Consider the following 25,785-nt stretch of genomic DNA (forward strand, 5'->3'; position numbering starts at 1 on the left):
ACACTGCATCCGCCAAGGGGTTGGAGGTGTATGCTTCCCAGCTGGTCGTTTTCAGTTTGTACCATCACATAACATCGCTATTAGAGTTTTGAGATACTAGACCAGTCATGGATGGGGGTGGGTTGGGGGAGGTTTCGGCTGCTCCCTAGCACCTGCCTCCTATCCATCCATTAGCAGCCATGTGCTCCCATTGTGGAGACACTCAAATTAAAAGTGTTAGGACTGCAGGTAACACAGGGTGCCGTGTAGTGGCCCTGCAGCTTACACATGCGTTTGCAAATGCGTGTCAACTAAACCCCTGTTCTTTATTTATATCATGAGACAGGTCTACTTGGTTGGTGGCAGACTGGAGGGTGAGTACACCAGACTGGGGGCTGGCTGGCTTCCATGCACCTCTCTTAATCCTTTTCAATTCATTTTTTCTGATACAGGGATGGAGACGCTGGGCATTACCTAAAGCCCCACATAGCCTACATTGTTACTGCAACATTTTACGTCACACGGTATTTGCGCAGAAATTTTTCAACCATGTTTTTTTTTTTGGGGGAAGGGTTTTATGAATTAAAAAAAAAAAAAAAAAACACAAAACAGTAAAAGTTAACCCAATTTTTTTTGCATAATGTGAAAGATGATTTTACGCCAAGTAAATAGATAACCAACATATCACGCTTTAAAATAGCGCACACTCGTGAAATGACGTCAAACTTCGGTACTTGAAAATCTCTATAGACGACACTTTAAAAAATGTTTTACAGGTTACCAGTTTAGAGTTACAGAGGAGGTCTTGGGCTAGAATTGTTGCTCTCACTCTATTGTTTGTGGTGATACCGCACATGTATGGATTGTAAGGAAGTGGTTATTTACCTTTAAGTTTTTTTTTTTGCAAAATCAAGGTTTCTCAACTCCAGTCCTCAAGTACCCCAACAGGTCATGTTTTCAGTATTTCCCTCAGATGAAACAGCTGTGGTAATTACAAAGGCAGTGAAACTGATCAAATCACCTGTGCAAAATAATGGAACACCTGAAAACATGACCTGTTGGCAGTACTTGAGGACTGGAGTTAAGAAACGTGCTAAATAAATACCATCAAAAGAAAGCTGTGTGTGGAAAAAAAATTACAGTGCAATTGTCAAAGTGCAACAGTGCTGAAAATTGGACTGGTCCGGAGGGGGTAACATGGACTATAGGCAAGTGGTTGATTCACTCCGGTGCTGCTTACTGATCTCATTGCTGGAGAGAAAGCTGTACCAAAAAAGGAACTGCAGTGCAAAAATCTCCCTGCTTCATTCCAAATCTGTGCTTCCTTCACCTCTCCTGGTGCTTCCCACCAGTTAGCAGCACAGGGACTTCATGGTTAGCACTTCTGCGTTGCAGCACTGGAGCCTTCAACTCAAGTCCTGGTCAGGACAGTATCTACATGTTTTCATGTTCTCCCTGTACTTTAATTTCTTCACAAGCCAAAGACATGCTGATAGGTTAACTGGCTCCTGTCTAAAATTGTCCTAGTGTGATACTCAGTGCACCCAACATGGCTGCCTCACCATCTACCGCAATAGTAGGAGAAGAACTTTGAGCCTCCAGGAGGAAATAAATTGAAATTGGTCAGAGAGGCAAACATGAGAAAGCAAAGCTTTGCTACTCTCCCAAGATGGCCACCTACACAGAGACAGTCCATAAAAAGGCATAATAAGTCCATAAGGAAAAAAAAAAAAAATCAGCTGCAGGGAGACCACAGGCAATACTAGTGACTAGTTGGTTGCCTTCTCCCTGCCTCGGTTTTGAGCACAGCTTCCTGATAATAGTTTCTCCGTTAAGCCCAGCACACGATGAGATTATCGGACAAAATGATCGTCCATTGTTTTTTGGTATGCTAGTCTTATATTGAAAAAGAGGTTCATAAAAAGTTGCGAAAATTCAGATATAACTAAAATAAAAACTTGCAAGTAATGCAACATTGTATTTTTGGATAAAAACTGTACTGCAAAAAAATTTCATGTTTGTCCCTTCGGATAATTTCGGACGAACTGCTGTGATCAGCTTTCGAAAGCTGTGTACTAATTATCAGATCATAAGATTGCGTCGAAAGCAGTATTTTTTTTTTACGCAAATTTTCAGATTGTGTGTACCAGGCTTAAGTGATGTTCATACAAGTCAGCACCAACCAAGGCACACGTGTCAAACAAGGGCCATGGGTTGAATTCGGCCCACCAGGCCATTTCGCGTGGCACCAACACCTCTCCACCAGCTGTCGCACTCCTCAACTCCACAGTTGGCAGCAGAAAGAATACCAGAACTCCTTCACCAGATCCTGCACTTCTCTGTGCAGCGGCAGCACCCCCTCATTTCCGCATCATCAGACTCCAGCCCTCCACTGCTCCTCCTTCAAACCCTGCACTTTGCTTCCTAGCTCTTCCCCCGCAGCACCAAGGGAAAGGGGGTGCACTGATGTAAGATGGTGGGGGGGGGGGGGACTCTTGACTTCTGGGGGGGGGGGTTCTGGACATCTAGTCTTACAGATACAACTAGAGCAACCATAATGCTGATGCGGCCTGCAATGAAATTGAGTGACACCTCAAGGACTTCAGCAGATGTGGCTCCACCATTTCCAGAATACACAGACTACACCAGGGGTCTTCAAACTATGGCAATCCAGTAGTTCAGGAACTACAATTGCCATCATGCCTTGTCATGTCTGAATGTTAGAGTGTAGTGTAGTGGGATGTGCAGTTCCGCAACAGCTGGAGGGCCGTAGCTTGAAGGATTCCTGGACTATACCATCCAATGAGCTATTAAGTACAATCACTACGTTGCACTACTAGAGGGAGGAAGAGCCTGCACTACTAGAGGGAGGAAGAGCCTGCACTACTAGAGGGAGGAAGAGCCTGCACTACTAGAGGGAGGAAGAGCCTGCACTACTAGAGGGGGGGGAAGAGCCTGCACTACTAGAGGGGGGGGAAGAGCCTGCACTACTAGAGGGGGGGGGAAGAGCCTGCACTACTAGAGGAGAAGAGCCTGCTTATGTAATGAACTGCACCCATTGACAGACACATGCAAATTTACAGAAACGTTTAAGAAAAAGATAAAAGTCAGTACAATATTATTTCAGCCAAAAACAAAAAAAAAAAAAAAAAAAAAAAAAAAAGCAGATTTAACCAAATGCTCACACAGTGCATACACATCGTGTTCCATTTGACCCCTTCACCAATTTTAATAACCGCATAGATAAGGATGACCAGAGGATTTTCACATCTCGCTTTATTTGTCCTCTTCTGCTTAACAGTGACAGACACCCACAAACATACATACCACAAGAGCCCTGCAACTTTTAAGATGACAAGGGTGCTGCACAGACAAAAAATTAAAAAAACAAAAATCAAAAAGAAAAAAAAAAAAAAAATTACAAAAGCTAAAGAAAAAAACAAAAAAAAAAACCCAAAAACAACAAAATAAGAAAACATTTGCAGAGCCGTGACCTCTTGCACACAGACAACTTTCGGTAGTCTAAAGGATATAGCAACAAAAACTCTGTTTTAAAAACTGTGCCGCATACCAAAATGCACCCTCCCGTTGTATACTCTGCTTCTTATAGCTCTATATAGAATTTTTTTTTTTTTTTTTCAAACCCTTAATGACATCACAAAAAAAAAAAAGCCATCAGCACAAACAGCAGCAGTAGTACTAGAAGTAGTAGTGAGCATACTCCGACCCTTTAGCAGCTGGTCGCGACGGACAGGAGACTCTGTGTTGTGAATGCAGCCTCTTCACAGGTGGATACCTTGTTGGTGGAGACAGGGGCATGGGTTCGGGAATGGGGGGGGTGTGATTGAGGTAAACATAACATGATACACACATCATTGGAAAAGGGGGATAATAAGTCACTCTCTAACCCTGGGCTTGAACCTGTAGTTTTCCACTATTAAGGAGTTTTTGTAGCACTCAGTATTCAAAAAACAAAAAAATAAGCCATCTGCCCTTGGGATACAAGATTTGCAGAAATAAAAAGAGGGCAATGTCTCACTCAAGAAAACCACCGCTGCAATTTAACTGAATGCAAAACCAAAAGCTGTGACTTTCAAAGTTTTAGCAATTTTTTTTTTTTTTTTACTTTTTGAAATATATTTTAAAGGTATATAAACAGGAGAAAGTCGTTTCTATGAAATAAAAGTAAAACAAAAACAAAGGAAAAAAAGTTTTGCACCAACGCTAGCAGCTTGGTGCGGCGTACACTCCGTGACGTGCCTTTTTCCTATCCCTTGTGTCTCCGTGATAGGTCCGGGGAAAAAAAAGAAAAAGAAAAAAATGGAGCCAAGTCCACAAATATGCCAGAAGACTGGTCCTCTTTATATCCTAGAGCTCAGGACAGCAGGAGATCTGCAAGGCCAACACTACTCCGTTAGTGGCCTGAATCAGCAGGGGAGGGGGGGGCAGCAGGAGAGGCCGAGGGACAGAGCAGGAAGGTCTAAAAGGGTCGTTTCAGGCCGTGAGAAGGGAGAGAACGGATGCATAAGGGCGTCACGACTCCTCGTTCCCCGAATCGTCGTCATCATAACAGTCAGCGTCCTCTTCCTCCTCATCTTCGTCGTCTATATCATCGTCGTACAAGTCGTCGTAGAGCAAGTCTGAGCTGTTATCACTAGAAGGCACTTTGGTTTTAATGCAGTATTCCGCCAGGGTGGTTGGGACTTTCACGCCATCTTTTTCCGCTTCAGCTTTAGTCGCCGACACTTGTTTTCTGTTAAGAAAAAGAGGGGGGGGGGGGATGTCAAAACACAAATGTAAGCAGATTTGGTGAAGGATCTTATTTATGACCATTAAAAGCCAACTTCCACCACTGGGCGTTTTCTTCTGCCAGTGTCTTTGTTAATGCAGTGTTCCCAAGTGATGTCGGGACTGGCAGAAGAAACCACAGAACAGAGGGGGACCAGGCATCAGACACTCCCGGACATGTCGGATGCTGAATATGTTTTAGTTCGCTTAGCTCTTCAAGCAAAGATAAGCAGCACGGGCAAAGGGAAAACAATGTTGAGAAGTACGGGATTTTTTATTTTTTCAGAACCATACTTACCTTAGCTGAATGCAGCATGGGTTCAATGCTGCATCTGTCCCCTGCTGGCTCCAACACTGAAAACCAAGCAAACCCCACTGATCGCTCGGTTCTCAGGCCTCCATTAGCAGAGAGCTGGTGACTGTCAGTCACTGGCTCTGACCCCTCCTCACCCCACTCACTGGAGCACTGAGCTGTGGAGGGGCAGGAGAAGCCAGCTAAGACTCTCAGAAGCACGCTAAGAGGATAAATCAGGTGCTGGTCCAGGCATGTGGGCAAGTCCCAACTACATTGTCACAATCTTGCCTGAGCCCAGACTGGCTCTGATTTCAGCCGTCTGATGAAAACGTGTCACAGGAGTGCAGAAAACTGCACTCCTGTGACCTATAGGAGTACAGCCAAACAAGCTGGCTGTACTTCTCCTTTAACCAATTTCCGAGCACCCTCTGCATATATACTGCGACAGGCTGGCTCGGCTGCGTGAATCTCCGTACCTGTATGGCAGGTCTTGGGAGAGCGTCGGCGGTGGCGCGCGCCAGCCCCCCACTAGGCAGCAGGGATGGTGATCCATGGGACCAGCAGCACTGACTGCCGTCGGGCACCCACGATCGCTCCCCGCTGAGAAGGACATCTGTGATCCTTCTATTTAGGAACACAGGTCTCTATGTTAATTTCACAAGTCCCTCCCCACAGTTTGAAAACACTCCTAGGCTCACACTTAACCATGGCACACAGCAGTAGACACTTTTTTTATTTTTTTTATTAATTGAGAGTCCATGCCACTGCCCCACCCCACCCAATCGCTCATTTCACTTTCAGTAATCCACCTTCATTAGCAATGCTCTCCCCAGGCTACTCCCCTCCATGAAAGTATATGTGGCTCACACCAACCTGTGCTACAGAGAAGGCATTCCCACTGCTCTAGCACAGCTTATGTACATGCGCACACACCATACCAGATACAATGTTGGTAGGCAATACAGGGACAAACAATGAAAGACCATAAAAAAAAAAAAAAAAATATGTTAGAACAGGCATCAATTATTAGGCCCTTTAAATGCAAGGAGGTTGCTTAAAAAAAAAAAAAAAATGGAAGCAGTTAAGGGAGTCATTGCTACTGTCAAATGAATAAACTCAAAAAACCAGACAACAGAAAACGACCAAGTGGTCCATCAATTCTGCCCCCTTTGCAGTGTTAATTTCATTGAAAATATTTGTCAGTTTTCAGCAGCTGCATGTTTTCAGTGACAAAAACTAATATGAAACAATTTCAAAGTGAATTGCCGAAAATATCTAATTTTCGTCAAACGAAAAGATAGAATAAAAAATGTAAAGGAGGGACGTGTACCCACCCTAACTTCCGCTTTCCTCGGAGCTCCTTCCTTCAGTATAAGCCCCTGGCCCACTGACTATCGGCAAGCTGTATTGGCTGAGAGATGCACGCTCCCATGAATCCTTTCCCTTTCCTATGTACTTTGGCACCCTCTGCTGGCCTTTCCTGAATCAGCAGCACAATTCCATCCCCAGCCTAGAATACCACATTAAAGTTTAAGCATGTATTGCACTACTGCAAAGATTAAGTAGTGGGCATCTACTAAGCTGCTTAAAGAAAAAGGCCTTTATTTTTTTCCCCTTAAAATTTGTTGGTAAAATTCAAGGTAATGTGCAATGAAATTACAGCGAATAAAAAAAAACCCTGTAAACACTAAAGATTTTAAAGTTGCACTTCTGTTTGTCAAAAAGCAATATCTTTGGTTATGAAACTTGGTTTCATTTTTAAAGATTTTATATATCACAAAGGCTATAATGGAGTCTACTGCACGTTTAAACCTTAAGGCCCCTGCCAATCGGATCCATATACTCAGAGTGATCTGTCCGCTGATCCCTGCTGAGCAGGCAGATGACAGGTCCGTGTCCACTGATCCCTGCTGAGCTTTCATGCAACTTGAGGGCCATAGACTTCAACGTTAACACTCAGAAGTTGCATGAAAGTCATACCTGAATATTATACAATGCAACTTGTGTGCAACAGTTGTCCATTATCACTGGTCAATGTAAAGTTCGTAACCTGGCCATTTGGAATCCCTGATGGTGGTAGCCATCGTCCCTTTGGTGCAAACAATCAATAGGACAACTGTAGTGGGTGGGAGTTTAAAGGCCAAACATCAGATAATGAGACTATAATCTAACTATTGTTTCTCAAAGATTACAATGATCTGCATACAGACATATGTGCATGGAATACATAATAAAATGCAATTGTCACGGCTTAGAAGAATGATCGCTGGAGAGCATGGAGTGGCTATGGTAACAACTCTCTGATAGACCCCAATGCGTCTCAGGTAACAACCTTTCTTCATGGGTATAATTATACGGAGATAATGGTATTCCAACCAAAGTACTCCTAGTGACCTTAAGGAGGTTGTAAACCCACTTCACAAACTTTTACCTATAGGTAAGCCTATATTAAGGCTTACCTATAGGTGCTATAAATATCTCCTAAACTTGCACCGTTTAGGAGATATTTAGAGTGCATACTGCCGATGACATCATCGGCGCATGCGCTCTGAAAGAACGGCCACCCTTGCCGTTCGTTCAGAGCCCTATGCCGTGAACGGTGGCTCCCGCGCGCAAGCGCGGGAGTGATGTAATCGCGCCTCCGGCCAATCAGATGACCGGAGGACACGAACCCGGAAGCAGGACAGCCATCCTGTCGCTGAGGGGGCGGCACGGCGGGGGCTTCGTTTTAAGGCAAGTACTTCATAATGAGCTAGTATGCGATGCATACTAGCTCATTATGCCTTTCTCTTTACAGGGCTTTTTTTTCTCATTTTTTTGAGTGACTTTACTTCCTCTTCAAGCCGTGTGTATTAATATCAGAAAACCAATAATGAAGGGAGGACAAAAAAGGTTTTGTCCCTCAACTGCACAGCACATGCACGAGTGGGGCTGGATGCGTCACCCAGCCCCCAGCAGCCTCCCACTAAAATTGGGCCAGAGAGTCCCTGTGTCCAAATAGTGGTATGTCTGCATTTAGGATTATGTAGGAGAAAATACGACTTGTTGCTGAAGAGATGTCCGATGGTGCTGATAAGGGTATGTGGTCCCCTCTGTCTCCATACGCTTGTTGCCTTAGAGTGGGACATTAACCGGCAGCACACTGACCCACCATCTCACCGATCCCACTCTAAGGCAGCAAGCGTTTGGAGATTGAGGGGACCACATATCCTTATCAGCACCATCGGACATCTCTTAAGTGGAAGTAAACCCTCCTGTCTTTTTAAGTCAAGGAAGCTGCCATCTTGGCCTCTGTTTAATCTTCAACTGCCATGATGCTGCACATGTCATCAGTTATTACACCAGCCATTGAATGGTTTGACAGTTTGGTTGAGAGCACAACCAACGTGACAGCTAGCATTTCCAGCATGCCGGGAATATAACTGCTTTTTGGAAACTGTTAATCGATGGGTTTACTTCCGCTTTAAGCAACAAGTCGTATTTTCTCCTACACAATCTTAAAGCGGAGTTCCAGCCATTTACTCACCTCTCCAACGGTCCAGCGATGCGGCCGCCCGAAGCCTCGATCCTCTCCCTCGGCATCACTGCTGTGGGCACCCGGCTGTTACAGTTTGCGGCTTCACAGCCGGGTACCCACTGCGCATGCGCGAGTTGCGCTGCGCGCCGTGATTGGCCGGCAATCTTCTGGGACCTCTGACGTGTCCCAGAAGATTGCAGGGAGGGAGGGGGAGAGGAGAACTTCCGCTCAGGGCGCCGCGTCGCTCCGAGCGGAAGTGGGAGTGGGTACCTGTCAAAACTAGGTACCGCTCCCCCCCCCCCCCCCAAAAAATGACATGCCAAATGTGGCATGTCGGGGGGTCAGGACTCCCTAAAGCGGAAGTTCCACTTTTGGGTGGAACTCCGCTTTAACTACAGACATACCACTATTTGGACACAGGGACACTCTGGCCCAAATTTTAGTGAGCTGTGCCCGTCAATGAAAGAGAAATAGGAAACCCCTAATATTCCTTTGTCGCTATGGCCAACACTGTACCCCCAATATTGAACTCTATAAATGATTCTTTCCCCAAATCTATTACTTTCATTTAGAAACCCTGAACTGCAGCGTACACCTTTTTGAGTTAGGTTCCATTTTACAAACACCTCCTGGAATATCAACCCTATTGCACACCTCTGCCATCAGCAAAAGACACCTTTACCTCCAAAGCTTCAGTTACAGATTAAATAGAAAAGAACCTGGTACAGAGCCTTGCAGTACAGTAAACCACTGGTGACTGGTTTCTGCTCTGATTGGTTGGTACAGTCAACTACTTAACTTTCCATCAAGCAGCCTTCCATGAGTGTATAAATCATATGGGGTAAAGGAGGTCTAATATCGAATATTTAGGAAAATAAACTCTCTAGAATGGTTACTCACCTAATAATCTCTGCATACTCCTTGTCCTTTCCTTTACTGTCCCTCCATTTCCTGAACATTACTGAAGCATCTACATTGGCTGGAGAGAAGGTGTTTGGTTCATTTAGCAGAGAGATCACGCTCAGTAAAATAGTCCTAAAGAGAAAAAAAACAAGAAAACAGTTGAGTCTGGGGGCTTATGGAGGTCACAAACAAACCATGCACAGGTATCTACTACAACTATACAGGGAACCTTTTTATTTAGATTTTGATGAGCATGAAAACGGATCAGCTTCATGTAAACCCTTCAATACAAGGGAAGGTTTCAAAAGCTTGGTTTCTGTGCACAATGTAGGACACCACTGCTAATCATTGAGTTCAGGCAGTTCCAGGGAAGGGCACTGTTAATATTACAACCTACAAAGACATTTTAGACAACTATGCTCTCCTTGCGGTAAGGGTTTGGTGAAGGTCCTTGTCTGTTCCACCATGACTGGGCCCCTGTGTATAAAGCCAGCTCCATAAGGAAATGTCTTGATCAGTCTGGAGTAGAGGAACCAGACTGGTCTGCACAGTGAATGGGCATATTTCCACAGACACTCTTTAAAATCTTGTGCCAAGAGGGGAAGCTGTTCTAGCTGAAAAGGGTGGAGGAGAGCAATTCAATAATAGTGATGGTCAAACAGCTGAAAACAGTAAACTCCATGTGACTGATACCATGGGACAGGGGTCTTCAAATGTTCTACACAAAGGGCCAATTTACTTCTGTTCAGACTTCATGGAAGCTGGACTGTTCCCAGTGGGAGTAGAGAATGCCCCAGCATTAGTGGCAATAGACTAAGTTTCAGGCTTGGGTGTCAGTGGGAGGAATAGTGAACCCCCCCCCCCCCACCGTCTCGTCGTTGGTGTCAGTGGGAGAGCAATAGTGACCCCTCTGTCTCGTCATTGGGGTCACTGGGAGATCAATAGTGAAACCGCCTCCCCCACCCGGTCTTGTCGTTGGGGTCAGCAGGAAAGCAATAGTGACGCCAGTGGGGTCAGTGGGAGCAATATACACACTCCTGCCCCCCGTCGTTGGGGGTGAGTGGGAGAAATAGTGACGTGCCCCCCCCAATCGTTGGGGTCAGTAGGAGGAATAGTGACCTATCATTTATATCAGTGGGAGAAATATTACCCTAAGGGCAGGAGGAAGTCAAGCTAAGGGACACATTCGGCCCACTGGCCACAAGTTTGGAGATCGCAGTCTTAGGCCAAGCGAAAGAGCCATAGCACAAAGCCATGAGGAGTGTCCTCTGCTGGCTTATGGAGATGGGCTGAGGCATGTTTGGGATACCACCTGCCCAATCCCGCCAGGAAGTCGACGCTGCACACGGCTAATCACAGGCAGTGAGACATTTTACGATCTATGCTTCAGACCAGCAAATGTATCACTGCCTGCGATTAGACGTGTGCAGTGTGGGCTTCCTGGCGGGCTTCCGAAAACACCCGAGACCATTCCTACTGGCTGACCTTTAAATCTCTATTGGACCCAAAAACAAAATTAAGTCACAAAAAGTGTGTGTTCACTAAAAACACGCTATACTTTTTATGAAAGCAAGATGTTAGAAAAGACAAGAAACATGCAAATTATGCTAAACCCATTTACAAAACAAAAGTTTTTGGACTGAAATCATTTCTAAAGCATAATTTCACTTTTCATAACAGGTTACATATTACACCCATATCCGCCCGCCCGGCAAAATCACTCCTTCACATTGCCTTCTGAATGGAAAACTACAAGTCCCGACAGCCCTAGCAATTGTCCACTTGTAGTTTTCAATGAACTACCATTGCACTATGAAAGTTCATGGATTCTTCCTGCCAGATTGTATTGGCTTGCCTGTATGAGGAAGCAGATACACGGACAGATCTGCAGGAGACCTGCAACGCTATACAGGCTCCTACTTCAAAAATAAATTCACTTTTTTACCTTTTAAAAAAAGTGTGCATTATTTTCGTCAAAAAGTTGAATTTATCTTTTAATTTGTCGAATAAGTTAATTTTTATCCCCTATTCAGTTACTGAACCAGTGCATTAGCAGTGGTCCTCAAACCTGGCCTACAGGGCCCACTAACAGGCCAGGTTTGCAAGATAACTGAAATACATCCCAGGTGATATCATTTGCTGCTCAGTGATTGCAGTACTCTAGTCTGCATCTCCCCAATGTAATACTTAAAATCTGGCCTGTTAGTGGGCCCTGAGGACCGGAGTTGAGGACTACTGCATTATGGGTCTTAGAACGCATTTGTTTGATCATTACAGCCATAGTACAGGTTCACTTTGTTTACAGTGTGCAACCGGGCATTTACTCACCCCATACGCCACCCCAAGGCAAATTTTATATTAGCTGGGCAAGATCAAACACTCAGAGCTATGTGTGATCCCCTGCTTTTACTTAAAGGATTAGTTCACCTTTAACATATTACGCTCATATTTACAGTGTAACATGTTACCCATCTCCCCCTTCTCAACCGACCCCCCACCCCGTGACAGCGGGCAGGGGATACTCTTTCCATACCTGCTGTCACACATTTTAAAAACGCCAACACCCCTGCGTTATTCATGCACAGGAATCTGTGGAATGTAAAAGGCAAGCAGGATTTTTAACACCTCAAAGCAAAGGACCAGTGTGAAGACATACATAGAATTTAAAAGGAATACATTTTTTCTTGAGCTTCAGGCCCCATGCACACAGGGCTTCAAAAAAGACGAGCTGCAAAGTTATTTCTGACGCCAGGAAAAAGCGGCGTCAAAAACGCGCCTTTAGCAGCATTTAACATTGGCGTCAATGCACGTTTAGGCGCGTTGGCGCTTAGCAGCGTTTTTAAATAAACACAACCCTCTTCTATTTGTGACCAATCACATTTTTCACATTTGAAAAAAATGCCTAACGCTGCTAAAAGCTGCTATACAGCGTTAAGCCGCATTTAGCAGCTTAACGCTGCTGCTCCTGAACACACTGGCTCTGGGTTTTTTTTTTTTTTTACAGCTTAAAAACACCTATGCCACTTGGAGCTCCTAAAAGCCTGTGTGTGCATGAGGCCATAAAACATGGAGGGGCGTTTTTTTAAGCTGCAAAAAAAAAAAAAAAGTGCGACGCTCCAAACAGCAGCTGCAAAAACGCCCTGTGTGCATGGGTCCTTACTTGTGCTTTCTAACACAAAAGTGCTTCAAAAACTGCTCAGTCTAATCTGCCAAAGATAAATATTCAACAAAAAGTCGAATATACTAATGTCATCTGCTGGTGTTGGTCCACTGTGTTTTATCAAGTCCAAAGTCAGCACAGCCCTCTAGCACAGGGGTGGGGAACCTTTTTTCTGCCAAGGGCCATTTGGATATTTATATCAACCCGGGGGCCGTACAAAATTACTCAACTTATGTGGTCAAACAATTAATTCACCCCGAATGTGATGGCTGGAACTGCTTCTCTTTGGTGAGGTGTGTGATGTTAGCTGGTATTGATGATGCTGCTACCCCCAACTGGTTTTCCAGGTTTGCGTCGGTCAGTCTGGTGCGCAGTCGACTCTTTGTGGTGGTAAGTTTTGAAAAGAACTGCTGGTGGGTACTACTGGCTGAAACTGCTGGTGGGTACAGCTGGCTCAGGCTGGTACCGCTGGTGGGAAATGCTGGTGTGAGACTCGGCGCCGCGCTGGAGGAAGATAGATGCAATGCTTCCTGTATTGGTCACAGGTGGAGTGCATTTGAAATCACTCTGCCTGTGATTCAGGACTGTCAGGATGGAGCCTGAACTATACAGGAAATATCGTCTCCATTCTGACAGCTCAGCTGAGATAGACTCAGCGGCAGCCTGGGGGCCGGACCAAATGATTTTGCGGGCCACATACGGCCCTTGAGCCATAGGTTCCCCACCCCTGCTCTAGCAGGAAATTCTAGAGCACTTCATGCTTCCTTTGCTGAGCAGATTTTCGGAGATGCTGATTTCATTTTCCAGCAGGACTTGGCACCGCCCACACTGCCAAAACTACCAATACCTGGTTACATGATCATGGTATCACTGCTTGAAACTTGCCTGACCTAAACCCCACAGAGTCCGTGGGATATTGTCAGAGGAAGATGAGACACCAGACCCAACAATGCAGATGAGCTGAAGGCCGCCATCAAAGCAACCCGGGCTTCCATAACACCTCAGCAGTGCCACAGGCTGATCGCCTCCATGCCACGCCGCATTGATGCAGTAATTCATGCAAAAGGAGCCCGACCAAGTATTGAGTGCATACTATACTGTACATGGACATATTGAAAAGTCAGTCAACATTTCTGTATTAAAAATCTTTATTGGTCTTCTGTAATATTTACATTTACCGATATACTAAATTTGGGTTTTTTTTTTTTGTTTTGTTTTTTTACTTGCTGTAAGCCATAATCAAAATTAAAATAAAGAAATGCTTGAAATACATCACTGTGTAACATCGATATAAAATATGAGTTTCACTTTTTGAAATGAATTACTGAAATTAGAATATCAAAAGGTGATTTTTATTTAATGAGAGATGCACCTGTAAATCCTGAATTTTTAGTGTCGATTCAGAATTTCCATTTCGAAGCACAACAAAAAGTCAAGGGAAATTTCCGATATGGGACACCAATATCAACTCTCGAAAATGAAGTTTTTGCCTATAATTCTACTTCAATTGAAAAGTTGTTTTCTAAATGGCACCCATGCCAAGCAAGCAACTACCTGTTTTCAGTATGCAGCAGTGCAGCCACTCAGCACAGGACCTAGAAAACATTTGAAGATTCCTGTAGTAGCAGTGCCTACTACAGCGATTTACTGTTTTCAGGGGATCCCAGCGGTATGGCATATAGTTACATTGGTCTAAGCTGTAAAAATTGCCATCCCTGGACTTCAGCTTTAACAAGCAAAACGCAGCAATATAAACAAGCCCTTACTGACCACTATAGCAATTACGTCATCAGCGCATGCGCACTGAAGGAATGGCTGCCGGTGCCATTTCTTCAGAGCCCTGTGCAGTGACAGGGAGTGACGTCACGCGGCTCTGGCCAGTAGCACAGCCAGAGTCCGCAGACCCGGAAGGAAGACTGGCGAAGATGGATGCGGCCTCCAGCGGGGACGCCGGCTTAGTTGGCAGGTTAGGTGTCACATAATGCGCTAGTGTGAATCGCATGCTAGCACATTATGCATTTACTTTGCAGGCAACCAAAAATTTTTTTTTTTTTTTTTTTTTTTTACAGGATTTATTTCCTCTTTAAAGAGCTGTAATTTCAGATCCATCATGGCAGCGCCTCAGCTGCTTCCGCCACGTCCCTCATCTTGTTGTGTTACTGCCCCATCACCAGCCATACCTTTAAAGTGAATGGAACTGTGGGTGAGTTGACAGGGGGTCAGAGAAGGAGCCGCTGCGGGACAGGGGACAGTTGCTCTTTAAAAATGATGATTCAAATCAAGACTTTTTACTAGTGATTTAAAATCGACTTTATATCAAATCCACCCTGACTACCCCCCCCCCCCCCCAAGAAAATCCATTTAGTGTGGAGCTCTCCCAAATATTGCAGACCTCACCTGACATTCTGGGTGGGGTTCCACCTTTCGGAAGGCAGCTCACCGCTCTGTGGATCATCTACAGGAGGGTGCAGGATAGAGATACACACATCGCCATTCTGGAAGAAAAGAAAAAAAACTTTTTTTGAGAAGAGTTTTTCAACTGAAACTATCATTTAACATCAATCACCACCTGCTTCTGACCCCTCCTCGTAGTTCCCCTTTAAGGTTTGTAGTGGGAGATTTAATTACACATTTTATTGGCAGTGCCGCCTACCGGCATGACAGTTCTGCTGTCAGATGTGACATTCCAACGAGAACGTGACGTTCTAGACAAAGATGCAACCAGGATCAGCTTTAACCACTTGAGTCACAGGTACATTTTAAAATTGCATAAGGCCAGTATACCAGAAGTCATTGAAACTGCAAAAAAACTGTGGGAAATCTTAAATTATTATATGCTATACAGCATATAGCGTATACAGGTCCTTCTCAAAAAATTAGCATATTGTGATAAAGTTCATTATTTTCTGTAATGTACTGATAAACATTAGACTTTCATAAATTTTAGATTCATTACACACAACTGAAGTAGTGCAAGCCTTTTATTGTTTTAATATTGATGATTTTGGCATACAGCTCATGAAAACCCCAAATTCCTATCTCAAAAAATTAGCATATTTCATCCGACCAATAAAAGAAAAGTGTTTTTAATACAAAAAAAGTCAACCTTCAAATAATTATGTTCAGTTATGCACTCAATACTTGGTCGGGAATCCTTTTGCAGAAATGACTGCTTCAATGCGGCGTGGCATGGAGGCAATCAGCCTGTGGCACTGCTGAGGTGTTCTGGAGGCCCAGGATGCTTAGATAGCGGCCTTGAGCTCATCCAGAGTGTTGGGTCTTGCGTCTCTCAACTTTCTCTTCACAACATCCCACAGATTCTCTATGGGGTTCAGGTCAGGAGAGTTGGCAGGTCAATTGAGCACAGTAATACCATGGTCAGTAACCATTTACCAGCGGTTTTGGCACTGTGAGCAGGTGCCAGGTCGTGCTGAAAAATGAAATCTTCATCTCCATAAAGCTTTTCAGCAGATGGAAGCATGAAGTGCTCCAAAATCTCCTGATAGCTAGCTGCATTGACCCTGCCCTTGATAAAACACAGTGGACCAACACCAGCAGCTGACATGGCACCCCAGACCATCACTGACTGTGGGTACTTGACACTGGACTTCAGGCATTTTGGCATTTCCCTCTCCCCAGTCTTCCTCCAGACTCTGGCACCTTGATTTCCGAATGGCATGCAAAATTTGCTTTCATCCGAAAAAAGTACTTTGGACCACTGAGCAACAGTCCAGTGCTGCTTCTCTGTAGCCCAGGTCAGGCACTTCTGCCGCTGTTTCTGGTTCAAAAGTGGCTTGACCTGGGGAATGCGGCACCTGGAGCCCATTTCCTGCACCCGCCTGTACACGGTGGCTCTAGATGTTTCAACTCCAGACTCAGTCCACTGCTTCTGCAGGTCCCCCAAGGTCTGGAATCGGTCCTTCTCCCCAGTCTTCCTCAGGGTCCGGTCACCTCTTCTCGTTGTGCAGCGTTTTCTGCCACACTTTTTCCTTCCCACAGACTTCCCACTGAGGTGCCTTGATACAGCACTCTGGGAACAGCCTATTCGTTCAGAAATTTCTTTCTGTGTCTTACCCTCTTGCTTGAGGGTGTCAATGATGGCCTTCTGGACAGCAGTCAGGTCGGCAGTCTTACCCATGATTGCGGTTTTGAGTAATGAACCAGGCTGGGAGTTTTTAAAAGCCTCAGGAATCTTTTGCAGGTGTTTAGAGTTAATTAGTTGATTCAGATGATTAGGTTAATAGCTCGTTTAGAGAACCTTTTCATGATATGCTAATTTTTTGAGATAGGAATTTTGGGTTTTTCATGAGCTGTATGCCAAAATCATCAATATTAAAACAATAAAAGGCTTGCACTACTTCAGTTGTGTGTAATGAATCTAAAATATGTGAAAGTCTAATGTTTATCAGTACATTACAGAAAATAATGAACTTTATCACAATATGCTAATTTTTTGAGAAGGACCTGTAGTAGGGCTCTAGAAAGCTCTAGAGCAACACCGCTTAAAGTGTTATCTAAAAGGATAAAATGGTTACATAATGCAGCTCATCTGTCGTTCAATGTGGTGGCCGCATTAATTTTCTTTTTACCACCCCAGACTTTTCTTCACCTGGTGATCCTGTAACACTTTCAGACCTAGAGTGACAACTTACTCACTGGACTGCATCTACGAAGGAGTGGCAGACAGGAGTTATGTCAGTACTACAGAACAACTTCCGCCTCGCTCAATGATATTGGGGGCGGTGGTGTTCCATAGTCCAAAGAATTTAAAATCAATGCTCTATGATAAAGAGCAAACTTAGCAGGGACCAAACAAGAAGATTTAAACCAGGGGTCTCCAAACTTTTTAAAGGGCCAGTTTACGGCCCTTCAGGCTTTAGATGGCTGGAATTTGCGCCATTGTCAGAAAAATGTCCTGCGCATCGGCGGGAGGACAAGCGCCCCCCCCCTTCGGCTGCGCATCGGCGGGACGACAAGCGCCCCCATCGGCGGGACGACAAGCGCCCCATCATCCATGTCAGTTAGGGGAATATAGTGTCCCAAGGGCCAGGTAGAGGCAAGCAAAGGGCCACATGTGGCCCCCAGGATGCAGTTTGGAGACGACTGATTTTAACAAAAATCTTGCCATGAGATTTTATGGGGAGTTAACCTACATGGTTATTTACCTGTAAAATCCTTCCTAGTGAAACCATTCAAAAACCCCAAAACTGCTGCTGAATGCTGCCAATGTGGATTTGATGTCATCAGCCCCAGAACTGCCACTCCAAACTTTAGTTTTCCCCTTCACTCCTTCCCTGATTGCTAAATAAAAAAGGTTATATAAGGGGGGGGGGGTGTTTTACAGGGAATAAAAGTAAATAGGAGGAGGAGAGGAATATGTGCGGGGGGGGGGGGGGGGATTTTTCCCTTTCTGGAGTCAAATTTTATAGAGAGTACAAAAGTAAATTGGAAGTGAAATTATGAAAAAGGTAAAAAATTATGCATTTAAAAACAGCTTTTTCTGTGCTTTTACCAGCAATTGTTAAGCTGGTGACAAGGTCTCCAAGCCTGAATTTTTGGACCAGGTATCTGAGCTTTGACATGCTGTCGGAAAAAAAAAAAAAAGCTTTGGGTCTTCTAAAGCGGTTTGATAGGCTGAAGCAGAATGGGGGCACTGAAAGCAAAAGCAGGGAAAGATTTTGTAGGCAGAGTTACTCTACAGGTTTTTGAAGACAACACAGCTCAAGTAATGGCCTAAGCCACTGTTTCTCAACCTTTTTTCAGTCAAGGCACCCTTTAAAATTTCGCAGTCTCGAGGCATCCGAATCTAAAGTTTCAAAAACAAATAATTGTACATATTGCACACGTATAGAACACCCAACATTCGAGGCAATTTATTCTTACAAAGCAAATCCATCTTTGCACGCTGGTACTGACTAATATTTAGGGTTTCTCTTCTCTGAGTTTTTCTCCCTCATTCAGCTATCTTGACCCCAATGCTGAAAGAGGAGCCGAGGAAGGGCAAACTAGGGTGCCCTCAGGTGCCTAATGTCCACCTTATCAACCTCTGATTTCATTGGTTCTTAAATGGTGGCATCTGGCTCACACAGTAGGTTCTAGTGCTGCACAATAAAAACCTGTGGCTTTGTTTACCAAAAAGGCAGACCGGATCCACCCACTTGTTGGCAATTTTTGGTCAGTTTGGGGCAAATTTAAGCATTTTGCCACGGCACCCCTATAGAACGTAGAAGGCACCCTGGTTGAAAAAGGCTGCCCTAGGCAGAGCTAACTAGAGAGCAAGGGATCTTCGGGTCCACAAAATTTGTGTGCCAACTATGTTGCGCCCAGAAGAAGCAGCTTAATTTGCTATGACTGTAGAAGAGGAGGAATGTCTCCAGATCTTCAGACAGACAGTTCTTCTAAGAACTTTTATCTTCATCCAACCAGTAGGCTACAATGTCCAACCTCCTTGGACACCAAGCTGAAACAGTTTAGATGGTATAGCTCCAGCATGAGAAGGATTAAGTGCTTATTCAATGGGCCAGGCTAATACACCCCAACTCCCCCCGAAACCTGCTGAGTCTTCTAATCAACGATAAGAGGAAGCACATTTTGCACTGTTCCAAGACTGGACTGAACTAGCTTTGCGATACACCTAGACTACCCTAGAAAATATGCTACACAGGAGACAGCGGTCAGCCCCTATTGCGACACTAAGGGGTACCGCACTTGGGCAGAAGATGCATCTTTAATCCAAGTCTTCAAGGACAGTCCAGGAGACCAGGAGCTTCAGTTCCAGGAACAGGTTACCCCCTATCCGGAGGAAACACTAATACTGAAGGTGAGGACCAGGGCAACGCCTTTTATGTGATTGGGTTTAATGTGTTTCCTGTCCTGGTAGGAGGAGCCCTAGGTCTCATGGGCTGTCCTGGAAGACGACTTGAGAAAGTTGGAATTCTTGTTTCCTCACCCTCCCCCTTAAAGCGGTAGTATCCCGCTTTTTGACACTTTTACCTACAGGTAAGCCTATAATAAGGCTTACCTGTAGGTACAAATAATATCTCCTAAACCGGCATGGTTTAGGAGATATTTACAGTGCATGCAGCCGCGCATGCGCTCTGAAGGTCCGGGGGGACCTTCAATTATCTTGCCGGGAGCTTGCCGGAAAAAATCACTCCCGCGCGCATGCGCGGGAGTGATGTCATCGTGGCTCCGGCCAATCATCGCGCCGGAGCCGTCTCTTCCGGCCAATCACCGCGCCGGAGCCGCCGAACCCGGAAGAGACGGCGAGGGATCATGGCAGCGCCCGCAGCGATGTCCGGGGGTCCGTGTCGGGGCTTCGTTCTAAGGTAAGTTACACATAATGGGCTAGTATGCGATGCATACTAGCCCATTATGCCTTTGTCTTGCAGGTTTTTTTTTTTGTTTTTTTTGTTTCTAGGGTTTACAACCACTTTAAAATAATCACGTTTTGTTGCTTTGCAGCCTTAAACGAAGACAGTTTATTTTCTCCAGCTGTATTTACTCAGTGCAACAAATAACAGCCAAGTGAAAGCTAACTCCAACATGTCAGAACTCATAAAAAACAGGATCAGCGAGTTGGAAAGTTGTGTCAGTATTTTGTCAGACCACCTTTTGCTGTAATTCCAGCCTTTAGTCTGTTGGGATTTGTCTCTACTAACTTTGCATATCTAGGACTTTGCAATATTTGCTTACTCTTTGCAGAACTGCTCAAGTTCAATAAAATTTGATGGTGATCATTTGTGGACTGCAGTCTAAGTAATTCCACAGATTTTCAATGGGGATGAAGTCTGGGCTCTGACTAGGACATGCAATGACATTCACCTCCTTCTCCAGCCACTGTGTGGTTATTATTGCTGTGCGATTTGGGTCATTGTTGCTGTGTGATTTGGGTCATTGTCATGTTGGAAGGTAAACCTTCTTCCCATTGACCACTTTCTGGCAGAGGGCAGCTGATTTTCCTCAAGAACGTGACCGTATTTTGCCCCATCCATTTTGCTTCTAAATATGTAAAAAATGCATCACGCTAACAGTAATATATAAAGCTGCCAGCACTACAATAAGACATAAGATTGTCCACAAACCATACACAAAATAAGTAGAGCGCTAAATAGTGAATATAACTGATAAAACATTGATGAATCCAAATCAAAATATAAAAACGATAAGTCCATAAATATAAAGTTTGGCAAACAAATGTGAAAAACACCGAAGTGAAACTGAAACGTTCAGGTGTCCAAACATGACAGTTAAAATGGACCCAGCACCAAAGTGAAGCGGCAATTGCACTCACCAGATGGTATGAACCCAGATACCTTATAGTAGGTGGGTCATACAGGCTAGAAATTCCTCCACAAGACAAAAGATCGTTAAAGGTTGATCGAATGAATCTGTAGGGTTCTAGATTAAATGGCCTCATTCTCCAGAAGGCACACCGACATACAAGCCAAAGTACACAAACCGTGTAATACTGCTTAAAATGCAATTTTAAACGTAAAAACACTTACAAACCTCTGAATGATCAGATATTGTACATCCAAATGTTGGAGGAAAAATGATGGCCTGATGCGTTACGTCACAAATGACTTCTCAGAGGTATTGATATTCACAGATGTTTGTGTTTTACCTTTAAAATACATTGCACTTTAAGCAGTATTACACTAGGTTTGTGAACCAGGGTTGTAAAAAAACCCGGAATTTTTGTAAAATCTTACCTGTAAAATTCCTCTCTGAGTCCGACAGTCGCCGCCTCCTCTAAGTCATCACTGTTGGGTATTGTCTTCCTATCCGTAGGAATAGCTAGGCATATAGACATTGTCCAAAGACAAAAGGCATTAGCATATACACCATATACACACCCATGGGGGGCTGTCCCATTCGGTCAATACCCCCCCTGCATCACCACTCCCAACTCAGTTTGGTAGCATAGCAGTAGGTAATAAGAACCCCAAAAGAGGGGCGGGGGCGGCGACTGTCGGAGGACTCAAAGGAATTTTACAGGTAAGATTTTACAAAAATTCCGTTTTCTCTTACGTCCTCCGACAGTCGCAGCCTCCTCCAAGTCATCACTGTTGGGATGTCCCAAAGCAGTATAGACATGAGGGGTGGGAGACGCAACCGTAGAAAAGGCAACGCAGTACCCACATCAGAGAAAGGAATCTTACATGCACCGTAAGAAAAATCAACTGGGCAACAGAAAAAAAAAAAAAACAATGCTCAACAGGAGCAACAGCCCAGGAAAGCAAATGCCAACAGCCAGGGACCCAGAGAAAAATTCAAGGGTCCATCATGGCACTGCCGCACTGAGAACTTTGCGGCCAAAAGAAGCATCAGCTGATGCCAGAACGTCTACTTTGTAAAACTTGGAAAAAATGTGCACCGACGACCAAGTCGCCGCCTTGCACACCTGAGCCACCGAGGCCCGATGCAAATAGGCCCAGGAAGCACTCAAAGACCTGGTAGAGTGCGCCTTAACAGGGAAGGGCAGAACCCGTTCCTTCAAGGCGTAAGCCTGCTCAATGGTCTGTCTGATCCATTTGGCAATAGTTGCTGCGGACGCAGCCATGCCCTTCCGAGATCCCTCAGGAAGGACAAAGGGGGAATCCGTCTTTCGAAAGGATTCCTTACACAGGTAAACCCTGATCGCCCTGACAACATCCAAGGAATGCAAGGCAATCTCCTTCGGATGTTTAGGCTTCGTACAAAGCGAAGGCAGGACAATGTCCTCATTAAGGTGAAATTCAGAAATCACCTTGGGAAGGAAGGATGGGGGTGGTCGCAAAACCACCTTATCCTTGTGAATTATCAAGTAAGGGGAGCGGCAAGACAACGCCACCAGCTCCGACACTCTGCAAGCCGAAGTGATCGCCACCAGAAAGGCAACCTTTTTCGACAGCAGAGGCAACGATATCTCCCTGATGTTTTCAAAGGGAGCACGCTTTAACGCGGACAAAACCAAGTTCAAGTCCCATGGAGGTAAATGCTCCTTCCTGGGAGGAGCCAGATGTCGCACACCTTGAATGAAGGTGCGCACCAAGGAATGAGACGCCACAGGGCGTTGGAAAAGGACAGCCAGTGTAGACACCTGGCCCTTTATCGTGGCCAGCGCCAGGCGCTGATCCACTCCAGACTGGAGGAAAGCCAAGATTCGACACCGAGTAAGAGCGAGGGGAAAATCCCCTGGACTCACACCAGGCGAAATAGGCCTTCCAGGTACGGTAATAGATCTTACCAGAGGAGGATTTCCTAGCCTTGATTAGGGTAGGGATAACCTCAGGGGATAGACCCTTGTCCTTCAAGACATGGGTCTCAACAGACAGGCCGTTAAAGCCAGCGACTGTAAAGCAGGATGGAAGATCGGACCTTGAGACAGGAGATCTTCCCGCAGAGGCAGACGCCACGGAGGCGCCACTGCCAGGTGAACAACGTCGGCGTACCAGGACCGGCGAGGCCAGTCCGGCGCCACCAGAATCACCATGTGCGGTTCCTAGACCAATCTGCGAAGGAACCGGCATAGTAACTGAATCAGGGAAAAGGCGTACATCAGACGATATTGATGCCAAGGGGCCAGCAAAGCATGCGAGGCGACCGCCAACGGATCGCGCGTTCTTGCCACGAAGCTTTCCACCTTTCGATTTTGCCGGGATGCGAACAGATCCACATCTGGGGATCCCCACTTCGCATACAGCATCTGAAAGACCTCCGGGTGTAGGGACCATTCCCCCTGGTCCAGGGTCTGGCGGCTCAGATAGTCGGCCTGCCAATTCTCCACACCCGGAATGTGAACTGCCGAGATCGCCGGGACATGAGTCTCGGCCCAAGACAGAATGTCGGTCACCTCCCGGGCTGCTCGAGCACTCCTGGTGCCCCCCTGGTGGTTGATGTAAGCCACCGCGGTAGCGTTGTCCGTCTGTACGCGAACAGGCAGGCCCTGGAGACGGTCCGACCACTGGAAGAGACAGAGTTTTATCGCTCGTAGTTCCAGCACATTTATCGGGAGGGAGGATTCCTCCTCCGACTAAGTGCCCTGGGCAGACAGGTTGCCCAGGACTCCACCCCAGCCCGACAGGTTGGCGTCCATGGTAACCACCGTCCACACCAATGGATGGAAGGACTTGACTTCCGCCACCGACGGGGCCTGGATCCACCATAGAAGAGCCAATCTGGTCTGGCGACTCAAGGAGACATCCAGATCCAAGGACTGAGGAAGTCTGTCCCACCTGGCAAGGATCTCCGTCTGGAGAGCCCGCGTGTGGAACTGGGCAAAGGGAATCGCCTCGAAGGCCGACACCATCAACCCCAGGCCCCGCATGCAGGTCCTGAGTGACGAGGATGGATTGTCCCTGAGGGACCTGAGTTCATCCCGCAAAGTCGGGAGCTTGTCCTCCAGCAAGAACACCTTTGCCTGAGCAGAGTCCAGAACCACTCCCAGATAGGGAAGGCGAAGCGATGGAGACAACGCCGATTTTTGAACGTTGATGGTCCATCCGAACTCCTGGAGCGTCTGTATCGTGATGGACAGATCGCGCACAAGGTCCTGACTGGCACGCGATCTCAGAAGCAGATCGTCCAGGTACCCCAGGACCGCAATGCCCTGGGCCTGCAAACCCCCGAAACCTGTTCCGATGAGGCACCGGGACAATCACTCCCTGAGCAAGCAGGTCCTGCACCGCTTGATGCAAGTCCTGCAGACGCCCCGGAAGCAGATGGAGATTGGAGGGAAAGAATCTGTCCGCCGGCCGGGAAAGGAATTCGATCTTGTAACCTGATCGAACGATTTCCTGGACCCACCTGTCCGATATCCGGAGCAGCCAAGGTTGGAGGAAACCGCGCAAACGTCCCCCCACCCCTGAAACGGGTGAGGGCGCCCCTTCAGGCAGAGGCGGATTGTCCCGCCGAGCCGGCATTGCCGGCCTTCTGCTTACCCGCCCAGGGTTTCTTCTGGTTGCCCTGGGCCTTGAAGGGCTTGCCCTTGGATTGGTTCCGAAAGGCACGAAAGGACCCCTGATTGGATCTAGGCGCAGAACCCTGCTTGCCTCGGAAAGACTTGTTCTTCGGGTTCTGGGGCAGCATAGTGCTCTTGCCCCCCGTAACGCCTTTCACCAAGGTGTCCAACGCCTCGCCAAAAAGGCGAGAGCCAGCAGAGGGAAAAATCAGACATTTTTTTTCCGTGAGGACTGGTTGGCCGACCAGCTCTTCAGCCATATCAGTCGCCGGTTAAGTGCCGCGACACTAGAGAGGCGAGCCACCAAGGGGGCCTCATTCAAGGCTGCATCACACAAATACATGACTCCTTGGTGGATCTGATCCACCATTTCCAGTCGGGCAGGCGGCACGTCATCAGACACGAGATTGCTTCTAAGCATCTTAGTCCAATCAGCCACCGCCTGAGCCACCAGAACAGACGCGAAAACGGGTTTGAGCAACGAACCCGCCACTGTATAGGAATGGCGGGCTATAGACTCCAACCGCCGGTCCGTGGGATCCCGGAAAACCTGGGTATCCTCAGTCGGAACCAAGGTAGCCTTGTTTAACACGGCCACAGTGTGGTCCACCTGTGGAGGCACACACCATCGTGATTCCGTAGCCGGCGCAAAAGGATAAAGCAATTTGAACCGACTAGGTACCAGGAATGGACGTTTTAACGTGCGCCACATTACATTAACAGTGTAATGAAATTCAGCTGGGCAGGGAAAAACCTGCGCAGACTTGCGGGTCCTGTGCGTCCCAAACGAGGACACAACGCCCGGAGAACTGGGCTCATCCTCCAAATGTAAGGTATCCTTAACAGAAATAATCAACTCATCCATGGTCGCCGTTCTTCAGGTGACCCTGGGGAGGATGTATCAACACCCTCCATTTCAGCCTCCCCCTCAGACCCCGGAGGGTCTAAGGATGAGCGGGACCCTGAAAAGGGCACGCTCGCAGCAGCAGCCATATCCCCATCTGAATCAGGAGAGAGACAACCTGGGCCTCTTTCTCGCAGCCCGTTCAGACATCAGCATTTCCATATTTGCCACCAAAGTCGCAGCTACAGCAGCCAGATCAGGTCGCAGCGGGGCCACAGGAGAACTGGGCCCCCCTACTAAAGCTGGAGGAAACTTGCTTTCCTGAGAATCCATGGCTCAAGTTATCAAAAAAACA

General features: G+C 46.3%; 1 protein-coding gene across 1 annotated transcript in view; it reads right to left on the minus strand.

The window, feature by feature from the left end:
- Positions 1-3,924: 3,924 nt before the first annotated feature.
- Positions 3,925-25,785, minus strand: part of UBE2R2 (ubiquitin conjugating enzyme E2 R2) — a 76,649-nt gene continuing 54,788 nt past the window's right edge. Inside the window, exons 3-5 of the mRNA XM_082253370.1 lie at positions 15,040-15,137; positions 9,480-9,614; positions 3,925-4,732 (exon numbers count right to left, since the gene is read on the minus strand). Coding sequence (XP_082109496.1) covers positions 4,513-4,732; positions 9,480-9,614; positions 15,040-15,137 — 453 coding nt within the window. The 3' untranslated portion in view covers positions 3,925-4,512. The remainder of the gene's footprint in view (positions 4,733-9,479; positions 9,615-15,039; positions 15,138-25,785) is intronic.

This window comes from Pelophylax lessonae (genome assembly GCF_965119305.1).
Source record: "Pelophylax lessonae genome assembly, chromosome: 1".
Classification (NCBI taxonomy): Eukaryota; Metazoa; Chordata; class Amphibia; order Anura; family Ranidae; genus Pelophylax; species Pelophylax lessonae.